Here is a 13,019-nt window from a genome sequence, read left to right on the forward strand (position 1 = left end):
ATGCTACTCTGACGCAGTCTCACATCTTTTTGGGTTTCTGTCACCTGCCTTGTTGGTTTTCTAACTAAAAGTAAGAACTACACTGTAAAAAATCCTAAGCTGCAAAGCATCAGCAAATGGAGCTCTGCAGTTCTGCAGTGTGTAGGCAGCATCTATGCAAAACCCCATAAGCCAGCTTCTCAAGTCACGTATCACAAAAGGGTTCAACGCATTAGAAAAAAAAACTAAGAATATGCACAGAAAACTTTTCTTATCCCATTTAGTTCACCAATCTATCAAGTCAGCTACTTCAAGATGCTTAGAGAGAGAAGGAGAACAAATGCAAGGGCAAATATTCTAGTACTATTTGTGCTGTGAGGGCGTCACATGCACACAGGAGCCCAAAAAGGAGAAGTGCAAAGGGGAGCACACTTCCAGAAGTTTGGAGAAAAAAAAAAAAAAAAAACAAATCAATATCCCCCTACAAGCAGACTTCACCTTTAAACTCATCTCCAAATATAAGACCTACTTTGATTTGTTGATGGCTCTTTTCAGCTTCTTCTCCAGCTGTTTCATCCGTCCCATGGCGGCATTGTATTTGGCTGCAGTCTCCTTGTGAACTAACTCGCTCCTCGTTTTGGTTTGTTCTGCCTCCATGACCTTCAAGAAAGAAAATACAGGCTGAGTGGCAAGACACAACAATCTGTTTCGTATCACTTTAATGAACAGCATCCTCATAATCTCTCCAATCAGCTCATGGTAGGAAAGCGAGGAGATGGAAAAAGAAAAAAATTGCTTTCAGAGAACCTACTTAAAAATCTTTCTTGAAAGGAGCAGCAATATACTGGATTTGCAAGTGCTACATTAATTATTACAGAGGTGTTGCAGCTTCCTGCGTAATATCCCTTAGGGGAAGTTCAGAAAAGCCTCGAATTTTAGGATCATCCCTCTTTAAATGCAGTTAGATATTCAGGAGTGGAACAGCACTAACAGAAATTGCTCAGTTACATTTAGCGGTGTTACTTCTGTCCCCTCCTGCCTCTCTCCCGGGAGCGCTGCCTTTCCGGCTGGGAGCCTGAGGGCTGCTCAGCACCCGGCACCGTGCTGCCGTCCCCCGACTCTAGCAAACGAGAAAGGGCTGAAAAGCAACGGTGGTGGTGAGAGGACTGAAATGCAGTTCAGCATATCCCCTCAGCCTGAATGACCAGGAGCCAGAAAACAGCGTGTCCAGTAACCAGCCCGTTCACAGAAGGCAGGGAAACTGGCTTTGCCCTTAAAGCAGTCGGCCTGCCTAAAATCACAGTTTCAGCATCAAAAACAAGCAGTGGCTCAAGCCCTGAGCCGACAGCCACGTCAGCCAGGGAGACAACTTGTTTAAAGTAAGAGTAGTGGTGATACCTCTCTCTGTTGATCCCAATATGTCTAGCAATAAGGAGAAAGCAGGCAATTTTCAGGATTCCTCTCTTGCGACTAGGAAGCTATCTTTATGAAAAACGGTAGGATTCGATTTTTTCCAGTACTGGGTTTCCAGATATCTCAGCAGCAAAACCAAGTACTCGACAACTTCAATGCAAATTGCTCCAACTCACTTCCATTGCTTGGGTTATTCCAGACCAGACCAGAAGGTGATGTCTGCACTCTCGGATCCAGAGAGACAGAAAATTCAAAGTACCTCATTTTTAAATGATCTCACATAATGTCCTAATTCCATGAGACTGTCTTAGCCCTCAGGCTGAACTAAACGCAGAGAAGAGCACAGTCAACTCTCACTTGCTTGGCACGCCATGCTACTTGGGAAAACTGGTGCATCATCCTTTTTGATGCCTAAATAAAACTGTGAACCTGCTACATGCCAAACCCAAACTGCATCAGCATCAACTAAAAGCTCTTGCTGCCACAACTGGAAGCCACGTTTTGCTCATCTGCGCACACCACTCACTATGAAACAAAGAAGCTGCTACAGAACTTTAAACCTACAAAGGTTTTCAAAGGCTTTTAATTAGATGTAAAATAATTCATTCGACTCCAACACCCTTCAGCTGTCTTATAAACAAATAAGGCTCCCAATTTTGAAGAAAGGTCAAAAAAAAACTATTAGATTCATAGCAGACTCTCCCTTGCATCCTGAAAACAAGCTGCAGCCTCTCATCTTGAACAACTGTTGGGAAGCTAGGATGATGCAATGACTTTCCCTAGCAAACTATGTCAGACAAGGCTGGTTTTAGCATAGAAGTGTCTTAAATTAAAATACCATCTCCAAGGACAACACAGAAGCTGGTTTGCCTTCTTTGTAGTGTGGCAAGAAAACTGCAATTTAAAAATGCCGGAAGCTACAAAATAATGGTGCGGCTGGAATTTGCCAATTCTCAATTATATGTTAATCCTTCCCATCCACTCTTGGGGCAAAACTAGCACGGGCTTTGATATCTAGGATCTACCACCTGATAAGTCATACAAGCAGCAGAGTCATAACAGAAGTTAGGTGTCTGGCATCAAGCTGATTTTGCAAATCTTTCATATTAAGCATCAGGATGACAGATCATAATCACCTCAAAATACCTAACAAAATATGGAATTTGCTGCCAACTGTATACGCCCACATTTTTTACCCTTTCTGGAAAGATGAAAAAAAAAAAAAAGGCTGTATACTTCATCCTTTTAATTTCAGAAGTCAGTGATGTAAGGAAAACTATCTCCCCCCCAGTCTGTTGTTTCCTTAAGAGCATTCTGTCACTGCGTTGGCATTATCTGCACGAGTCTGAGGGGAGGCCGGGAACTGCTTGCACCCTTCCCTGGAGACAGCAGCTCAGGGTGCCTTCACTGGGCTGAGGACAAAGACGTAATTCTGCAAAATCTGTAAGATCCCTCCATGGATGTATCTCTGCAGACATCCTCGGCATTCCCAATTTACTGCCAAGACACATTTAGGTGTTTCACATGGCCAAGAAGGAACGAAGAGTGATCACCCACTCCTCCACAAAAGCCAAAATAGCCTTTAAATAGAGAAGCTGTCAGTCAGCACAGATGGAAACAGGCTTGCAAACCCTCCCTACCCATCACCCAACCCGTGATCCCACCTCCGCACCTGGCAGGTTCAACATAACGCCGCAGTTCAAAGCTAAGGAAACAAAACCACTGCACGAGTCACTTTGTGTCTGTGCCCTCCCAGAAATCTGCACAATCTGGAGTCAAAAATGGACTCCATGCAAAATTTCAGTAATAACATAGATGCAAAATAAAAATGTATCAGTGAGATTTAGCAAAGCAGACCGTCCTAGCCAGGGAATTACTCTGGAGATCTGTTTCTTTTTCCAAATATTAAAATCGATGGCTCTTCTAGAGGAAGAATTAGAAATAAAAGAGGTAAGACAGACAATACAACACCAGTATACAAGAAAGACAGAATCAATAATATAAGGGATAAAGATACTGGGGGGAGGAGGCATAAAAACCATACCGCATGTTATTTCCAGAGAGGATGGAAGGAGAGATTAGGGCAGGGAAGGTTGTAGATATTTTTGTTGGGTTTTTTATAGCTTTTTTTTTTTCTTCCTTTTCCTCCAAGTAGTTCCATGTGCAGGAAGTATCACTTCTCTCTACATCAGGAAAGTACCCACGCATTTTACACTGATAGATGGCACTTCACGGTATAATATCAAAGGGAGCTTCACAAACCAAATTAAAACAAGAGGGAGCATGCATCCTCCCTCTTCACTCTCCCCTCACCCCTTCCTTTTAAAAATGCCTCATGATCAAGAGCCAAAACATTTCTTCTCCCTGCCAGAATTTATGAACATATCTCTGGGAAGACAGTAAAAGCAGAGCCTTTTAAAGACTGCATCAGCAATTAGAAATTATCATTAATTTCTCTTGAAATTCATGCAGGATCTTCCCCTCTACTCCAGCTCATCTCAAACTCGAGGTAACACATTTGTCAGTGTTTTCTTTTTGTACATATTTATATACATGAATGATTTTCTACAGGAGTATCAAAGCTGAAATCCCTGCCCTTCATCCTGCCAGAACTCTCTGTTTTTTGGCCCTTTTATAGCCCTGCTCCCTGTGCCACAAACTGCAACATCATAATTTAAACTCGGCTACTAGCAAAGATATCACTCTTCCACTTCCCAAAAATCTTCTCCTAAATTTTAAACACAAACTGCAATTGGCTAACACACTGGTGAGCCAATGTCTAGCAGGGAACAGCACTTTTCTTCTCCAGGCAGCTTAAGGGAAAGTAGAGGTACCTCATCACATACCCTGTCTGCATGCAAGTTGCATGTCTACTTTTCCGTCATAATCCACAGAGATTCCTCTTGCAACGAGCACCCAAACCTGGTCACGTGAACTGATCTCCAGACACTGTGGGCTTATTGACCAGATTTCCCTTGACTATAATGGAAGTTTAGGCAACTCACTCAGATGTACACAGCAATGCGCCAGTCAACCAAACTTAAACAGCTCAACCCCAGCCTAAGTGTCATTATACCCATCTCCGAGCTGGGGGAATCCTGCCCTTCTTCTAGATGTTTGTAATTTACCCCAAAATACACACCATGTTAAGAGCAGAGGTGGATAAAGAAGCTGCCTACTCACAGGACCACATCACAGTCCTGTACTCTTCTAGGGTCAACGCGAAGCTTAAATGTAGATGCTTACAGGGATTAGTTGCATCTCCACAGGCAGGCAGACATCCAGCTCTGACTTAGGCACCCAGCTTCCTTTGATTTCTTTGGAAACAAAGCTCAAAATACAAGGTGAAAAAGATCTCGAGTGACAGCCTGTACTCCCTACACCTATCCATGCTGGTCCTGCCTGCTTCATGAATAAAAGCATCTTCCACATGTCATGCTTCCAAACCATTCAGGATAGACAAAATTGCAGCAACTCTCTTATTTTTAATAAGTTTAATTGGACAATTTGCCATTTCAGTGGCTACAAAAGCCTTGTTTACAGTCTCTTGTTACACACTGTCACATTAAAAATAGTGGTATTAGCAGCTTTTCAACCTGTGAAAAAATCAAAAAGCAGTCTCAGGATGCAACCCTTATCTCTGTTTCCCCCCCGTGAGGGTCTGCAAATAGCGTTTCTTGTTCAGTATGCTGGAATCCAAGTCGTTGTCCACACCTGTTAGGTCAAAAGCAGAAGTAACCTGGCAATATTTCCATACACATCTGCATAAAAGAGAGATGTCTCATTTGTTGTCTTGCCTCCCCTTTTCCCTTACGCCCTTTGCTTGAATTGCTTGTCAACTGCCAAGCTACTTTAGGGCTCAGAATTGTTCCAAGTTTCAGACAAATTCAATAGAGCCTTTTACCTCTGCCTAAGAATAGCAAACAACATTTTACTCTTGCCTGACATTTCTACCAATATAGAAACAAATGAGTAAGTAACCCACTTCTGACATTTGGTGCAGAAATGCTTTTCTGCATTTGATTCATTGCTGTGCAAAGCGTAGTGCAAGATTGTTCTCTGGCAAATACCTCTGTCATTTACAAATACACACTAAAAAGCTAGCAAATCCAAAAAGAGGTTTGTGTAACTGAAATGCAGAAACTTTCTGCAATAGTCATTTTATATGTGAAAGTGCAGAAGAACCTATTTTTTAACTGCCTACCTTAAGACACATTAGTTATAGTTAGGAATTTCTAATGTAAATAATAGTTAATGATCTGAGTTAACAGAAACATTGTGACGACCAGCAAGGATTTTGATCTAGTAGAGCTTGTCCTCCCATCTGTTTTCACGCATACTTTGGTAGGAAAAGATGATGCTTTCTGCTTCTTCGGCCCCCAGTTGTTCTTTACCTCACTGAACACTAAGCACATCATCACTAACTGCATACACTGAAACCAAGAAAATACTCTCTCTGCTCCTGAAGAAGTCATAAAAGCCCAGTGGGCACTTTGAACAAACTGATGCCAGGTGTTCAGTCAGGATTTCCAAGAGTCTAACAGTATTTTTATTTTTTATCCTTGGCTGGCTCTGGCCCTAGCCTTGAGATTCCCAGTATAGACAGTGGAAATCAGGAAACAAACTTCAGTGCAATCTTTCAAAACCCACTGTATCCTAGAAAGTGCAAACATGCACCTTCTGGGAACTGAGTTTACCCAGACTATTTTAAGCATCAGGAAGGGAGATGAGAGTAATACTCTTTCCATTCAAAAAGCTCTCAGCTGGTCTACGCAAGTCAGCACCATATCCTGTGCCTAGGCGAGCCGATGTCTGCAGGGTTCCTATTTACTGTCCAGCTGTAGCCATCGGGGACGTTAGAGCCTGAATCACTTCTCTGACAAACAAATATTCTGCATTCAGAGAGGATACATATGAACATCACCAGCACAACTCCACTGAACACTGCAAACAGTTATGCAGAGTAACCGTCATCGTGTATCCTCAGTGAACGGCTCTGCACATCTCGGGTATATTCCCACTGCAGGCTGCTAGGGAAGGGTTAGGCATGGTAGAAGGCCATGGGGATCCCCTACAGATATCTACGGAAAAGAGGAATCTGTTTGAAATCTAAGTCGCTAGCATTTCTTCCCTGACCCACCCTACCATGAAAACTTTAGTATCCCCAATGATTAAGTATTTATCTGCCTACCAGATCTGCAAATACCTGATGGCAACAAGGACAACAACATAAGCAACATCCTGTGTTTGGGTTTGTTTTTTGTTTTTTGTTTTTTTTTTTGGGGGGGGGGAATTAATAAGTAATTTTATATGTATAATATATAATATGCATAATATACATATTGCACACACCAGGCTTCCCATCTCTCCCTACATAGCCAACATCCTTTTTATTCCCTGTTTCATCATCTGACAGCTGTTTTTTACAATTCATTCTGAAATAGAGGCTGTCTTATAACCGAGAAGCTTCTCCCACAGAACACAGCTACCACATTGAGGATTGCAAGACAATAAGAATGCTGTACAGCACACTCACCGTATTTGCAATAGCAAGTTCAGCTTTACTGACATATCAAGGGAACGCTGAGAGAACAAAGGTTTTTAACTTCAATTTTTGTTTCTTTCACATTAAAAAAAAAAAAAAAGCCTTTCTGCATTCTTTTAACATGTGAGAAAAAGAAGAGACAAGGTAAATGACAGGAAAATTCTTCCTGACAGCTGCTAAAACGAATACCCACCTTTCATTGTTACATGGTGTGCCTTTTCTTTAGATTTGGAAGACTTTACAAAGGAAGCAAGACCTTGTCTAAACTTGAAAGTAAATTCAGGATACAGCAGTGTGCAAGCTTAAAATGCAATATACATTCCTACATAATTCTACACGTGAACACACAATGCAGGATAAGAGTGCCTTGTTCGACTTATTCCAAGCTGAGAACAGGTTATACTAAAATTGGAACATGCCCCTGTTATTCCGCAATAAGAGTTTCCATAATTCATCTATTCAGAAACAGCCATCCCTATGCAATTATTCTGGAATAACTCCAAATGCAGATATGCCTTAATACGTTGTTTATCCCTATTTTATAGATAGGGGTTTTTTTTCCTTAAGAGAGAAACTCCACACACTACTAAGCACAGTCAGATAGAGAACTATAGTTGTCCCAGTAGCCTAAGGCCCAAACTGTGTAACTCTAGGCTTTGTCATTGCTCGTAGCTTCATTACCTACATGTCATGTGTCTGCAAACACATGCAAAAATTTGGTCCTTCAGAAGCTAGCCTCAACTCTGTATTTATATTACCCTCTGAGTAGCATGGTTGAGCATCTCTTGCCAGGCAGAGTCAAACTGACGTTTGTCATCCTCCAGCAGCCTCTGCTCAGCAAGCGAAATGGTCTCCTTCGCAGCGCGCAGCACTTCAGTAGCCCTCTGGAAATCCTGAGTCGCTCTCTGAGCTTCCAGCTGTGCCTGAAAAAGAAAAGTCAGGATTAAAGACAAAGGAACCCTCAGTCATGTTTAAAAGATCTATCACACTAATCCAGGGACTTTAAAAACACCCACTCCGCATTACTGTTTCCCAACCTTTTGCTTAACAGTGACGTGTATCTCCTCACTGGATTAACTATTGCCAAGCCAGCAGTTCACACTCAAACAGGACATTTGTAAAGAACCGTCTCATGGTGCTCATACCCAAAAACGCACTGCTGATGACCTACAAATAAGCATTTGGCTGAGAGAGAAATACCTTATGATGCAGGTTTAATCACTGGGAAACAAAACGGATGCAAAACGAGCAAACGCAATAGCAAACTTGTGGCACGTCATGAATACACCAAGAATGGCACTCCCTCCGCTTAATGTCAGGGAGAATTTTTAGCTGGTGCACCATTAATCACGCTGAAGAACTGTTTTGGAAGTATTACATTGCTATGAAGCATAACCACAGTTTTCCAAGGCGGCGGCTCCCGGTTCCTCCCATGTTCCTGCACCTTGCTAGGCCTGGGACAGAAAAGCACAGCAAGCTGTCAGGACAGAGAAGCAAAGGTAACCGGGAGGTTGCAATGCACTACAACATGGATGTGGGTCCTGCTATGTCCTTTGGAAGCTGCTACTTTATTTTGACAAAAGACAACCACACCTATTTTGAACAGTCATTTAAGACAAGTCACTGGTACTAAAGTGTAATGCTGCAGGTGTTGGGTGTTCTTTCTGTTTATCTGCTTTTTAAAGTAAGATTAAAGATGTCTTCTCTGTTGTAGTTACCACTGAATTATCAGAGATTTTAAAATTCAGACTTTCAAACCTGCAGGTTTCATGTTATTTTCCTCTATCAGAAATTGAAGCCTTTGTAGTCATTTGCTATTTTTTAACTAAATCAGCTGATAACTACGACTCCAGAGCCCTTTTTAGGGTACCACACAGAAATACATTGTTTACCTGAAAGACAAAATCTTGTCCTGATCTTTTATACACCAAATTTTTAAATGTGTCACAGATTTCTACTTAAAAGAGGAAAAGTGGGTTTTGAGCTATTCTGCACTGAATGAAAACCCTTCAAATGCAGGCTTCATATTCAATTAACTGAACGTCCAGCATGGGTGAAGACAGTTTTCAGCTACACTTCAACAATTTTTTAAATGAAATGATCCAGTTTGCACCTACTGGAAATGTCAGCTTTGACCAGACATGACTGACAGAGCAAAATAATGCAAATTCACACGTCATGATATATGGCGGAGGAGTCTGAGGCTGAAACAGAGGAAAGGCCTCTGGAGTACAGAGCACAAAATTTAGGAAGGTGAAATCTTTTATTCCAGGAAGAGGTTTGAATGAAGAGGTGGTCACTCAGGAAGTGGCCAAAAATCTCTGATCTAGAACATGAAATAAGCAAAACAGCAGCACATTTTGCAAACAGCTGGTGGCAACATATCCTCAGCACCAGCTGCACCAAATACCTTCGCACTTCAGATACCACAGTTGCTTGTAAAGGTAATGAAAAAACCCTGTTCCCCCTGTTGTGTGTGTGCGCGCATGTGTAACCACCTAATTTAAACACAAGCCTCAAAAGGAAATAAAGTGTGCCAAGTTTCCCTCACAGTGTCCACAAATAACAGCAACTTCTTCTTATTTCCCTCCTCTTATCACACAAAGAGGTATTTCATGCCAAAGCGACTGTGGAAAATATGTCAGAGGGCCTTCATCTATTAGCTGGAAAAAAAAAATCAAAATCAGAACAATAAGAGTAGTAATCTCCTTGCAGCCAAGCTCCTTGATGCACTTCCTCTGAAGCGAGCAGTGGTGTTTTGCGCAGGAGAGAAATTCATTGAACCATGCTCTTCTCTGTCTTCAGTCAGCTTCCACCTCACAGCCCTGCCTAAAATATCCTTTAAGAGCCAGAACATTAAAGTGCTAATTTCCATGTAGGACTGCATATATCAAAGCAGTACAGTGTATTGGGCCAATATTAGTGGAATAAGCAGCATTTAATACCATCATCCTATTGCAAATAAATTTGTTGTTAATACAGCCTGCTAGAAAGTCTAAATAAAATCAAACCTCCCCACTACTCCATTCATCAGCTGCTCATTTCAAATGAACTGATGCATTTTATACGTTCAGACACGCCTGACTAATAAATATTTTAATTTAATCACTAATTAACCTGACTCACAGTACCCACCAAGCATGGCCAGGCCTTCTGAGGATCTTTTAAACAGGGCTGAGTTAAGCTTTCAACAAAGGACAGAGCAGCATAAATCTTGGTCCCCAAAATACCCTCCACTGTTTACTGAAAATTCACAACCCTCTTCCTCCAGTAACTTTGATCTATGTTAGTAAAGGGGTCAAATGAAAAGAAAAGACAAAACTTTTCCATAAAAATAGGTTGAGATAGGTTACAAAAAAAAAAAAAAAATCCAGTAGTGGCTTGCACCATGCATTACAGAAGGGTGCTGAGGATGCAGGGAGGAAGAAATGGGGACTAGACAGGACCGATTTTCAGGACAGACCCTGCAGGAGGGAGAGCCAGGTCCCTGGCTCACACAGTAACTTGCGGGCAAGAAGGCTTTCAGAGGCCAGACCCGGCCAGGTACCAGCTTCCTGGCCCTCCTGCTGTGGGAGGGGGCCTGTCCGTGCCGGTGGCTCCCTACAGCAGGAGGACGGATCGGCAACACACGCTCCTGGCACAGGCAGAGCCACATCGGCATCTCTCGGCTTTCGACACCTCCAGCAAAACCAGACCCCTGGGGCACCATGAGCACTGCCAGCAGAAGTACTGTTTGCTCACCATAATTGCATCTGCACTGCAAAGTTTCTGTTGGCACAGACACCCAGGTCAGGGATCAACACATCTAAGCCAGCTAGAGTCTGCAGAGCAATAGAGGCCGAGTTACTAAATCCCCAAGGAAAACAACATTTATCAGGAGCTTGCAGAACCAGCAGCTGTTTGGATGAAGCCTCTAAAGCACAACTGGCTGTACTGCAAGAAAACGCTCTCTGCGATAAGCAATCCAGATGCTAAATTCACAGTTCTGCCAGACTTCTAGTTCTTTGGTATCTCCAGCACCTGGACTTCTAGGATGTCGACAGCCAAAGCTGTAAACAGGCAGACCCATCATTCTGGTCATACTCACTTTCATGCCCCATAACTGTATGGGAAAGTGGAAAACTCAAAACAAAAACTACCTAGATACTCTCAGCTGTATTTGTTGAATGCTACTCTGTAACGGCAGTTTGAAAACACAGCTCTGGAATGCAAAATGACTTTTGGTTTAGGCAAAGGAGTTAGTTCAGATAACAATTTAGCTTCAACAGTTATCTGAAGTCAGTCAACAGCCTTTTATTTTAAACAATTCACTGAAAGCCAGGAAAAGAAAAAAAAATGGTTCTGTCAATGTGAAAAAGGATACTCAAACACTTTTTAGTGCAGTTACTCAATAATTAGCGTTTATTTAAAACTCCCTCCAGCACACATAAGTCATTCTGCAACGTTAGCGACAGAGTCCTCTCATGCTCACAGGCTCAAGCCTGCAAATCGCTCCGTTTGATGGAAGAGGCAGCAGCCATGTTCTTCATTTGCTTTTCACACTCGAGGGTAACAACAGCAGCTCACGTCCTCCTGCAACCTCCCGACGTTACAGATGACTTTCATTGTTTTAGGCAGTGGTTATTTCTTTCTCAGAAGACCAGAATTCAACTGAAAGGCTGAAACCAGGTTGTTTTGCTTTCAAGCCCAAACTGGTGTTTGAGTCAGGAGAGGGGCAGCATGAGGGAAAAATGTATCAGTGATCAAGACAAAAAGCTCCTAGGGAGGTCGGAGGCAAGTGGGATGTCAGCTTTCTGCCTGCCAGCCACATAGCTGGTGCTTGATGGAGTTTATCCAGTGAGCATCCCTTATTGAAAAGGAGGAAGCCTCGACACCTTGAGAATCGGGGAACCTGCGCTCCAGCCGCCATGGGGATCCAGAGCAAGTCACGCAGCTCTCGTGCCTGATCCTCAGCACTTGACACCAGGGAACTGACCCCAGTATCTTAGCCACTGCAGACCCTTCCCCTATTAGTAGAAAAGGCAAAATAGGACCCTTTGAGAAACGCAGTTAAGCAGCCACCCAGGTTTCAGCTAAGGAGAATCCCACTGCCACAGGAGTCTCAGCTACACCCTGTTCGCACAGAGCACCAACACTTTGTGCTGCTGGTTCCATCCCTCCTCTGCACCCCAATGCTCTGCAAAAGATCTGCTTCAAACACATCTCCCACAACACTAAATCTCTTCCCTTCAAAAGGAGCACACCTAAGAGCCCTACTCTGCCCATGCAAGGTGTCCTCCCCAGCTCTCCCCATGGCTAAGAGCGTTTTTTTTTCTGACACTATCTGCTCTGCACTTTTCCACAGAGACCTTCTCCTCTCGCTGGCTCACCTCCCACTGATCTCCTCAGCTTCAGCTCACCCAAGCCCAAACTCCCCAGCCAGGTCCCAAAGACTCTGAGGTGACACGCAGAGCGGCGCTCACAGAAGCAAATGGCTGTTGTGACGTTACCTATAGGGTGATTTTTTAATAAATAATGCTGTAAAATTAAAGGCATATTGCTAATGTATTGATGAAATTAGCTCAGTCCTGACGAATCCCTTTTGGGAAAAAAAAGCTGCACCCTCACGGGCAATTCTCTGCCCAGTCTACACAGAGCCTTGCACACAAGGGAACCGTGCCCAACAGCTGCATGGTGCTTGTAGCTAATGATAGGAAGCAAGCAAGTCTACAACTGTGATAAAAACACAGAAAGCCAGGCTGGAGCAAGGAGACAGAAGAAAAAAAAAAAAGTGCCTATTTTGTTAATTTATTTATAGTCATTCTCCCAGAATCGACAGCATCATATGTCACATATTTTAGGGCCAACCCAGACACATCCTCTTGTCCATTTCCAAAGCAGAAAACCCTGTGCGCTTCTCTTTAATTATGAAGTACAATATTCTGCTTAATCCACATAGCTTTTATTGCCCCAATTACCCTTGCAGTCAGAGCACTTGCCCAACTGGATTTTTTCCGTCCTTCAATGTGTAGCTTGAATTTTCTGTATTAACATCAACTAAGACGTACATTCCTCTTCCTCACTTCACAAAATCTCCAATTTT

General features: G+C 42.8%; 1 protein-coding gene and 1 long non-coding RNA gene across 3 annotated transcripts in view; both read right to left on the minus strand.

Annotated features, from left to right (window-relative positions):
- The window catches only part of SH3BP5 (SH3 domain binding protein 5), a 50,715-nt gene that overhangs the window by 10,159 nt on the left and 27,537 nt on the right, over nucleotides 1-13,019 (minus strand). For both annotated transcript variants that reach the window (XM_067291419.1, XM_013950746.2), the window contains 2 exons: nucleotides 7,696-7,860; nucleotides 509-639 (listed from right to left, as the gene is read on the minus strand). In XM_067291419.1, the coding sequence (XP_067147520.1) occupies nucleotides 509-639; nucleotides 7,696-7,860 (296 nt within the window). The remainder of the gene's footprint in view (nucleotides 1-508; nucleotides 640-7,695; nucleotides 7,861-13,019) is intronic.
- On the minus strand, nucleotides 4,872-7,689 carry LOC106491200 (uncharacterized). The gene is made up of 2 exons (XR_001293737.2): nucleotides 7,131-7,689; nucleotides 4,872-5,106 (listed from the first exon to the last, which is right to left on the minus strand). It is a non-coding gene; the product is annotated as an uncharacterized lncRNA (long non-coding RNA).

This window comes from Apteryx mantelli, chromosome 2, assembly GCF_036417845.1.
Source record: "Apteryx mantelli isolate bAptMan1 chromosome 2, bAptMan1.hap1, whole genome shotgun sequence".
In the NCBI taxonomy this organism is placed as follows: Eukaryota; Metazoa; Chordata; class Aves; order Apterygiformes; family Apterygidae; genus Apteryx; species Apteryx mantelli.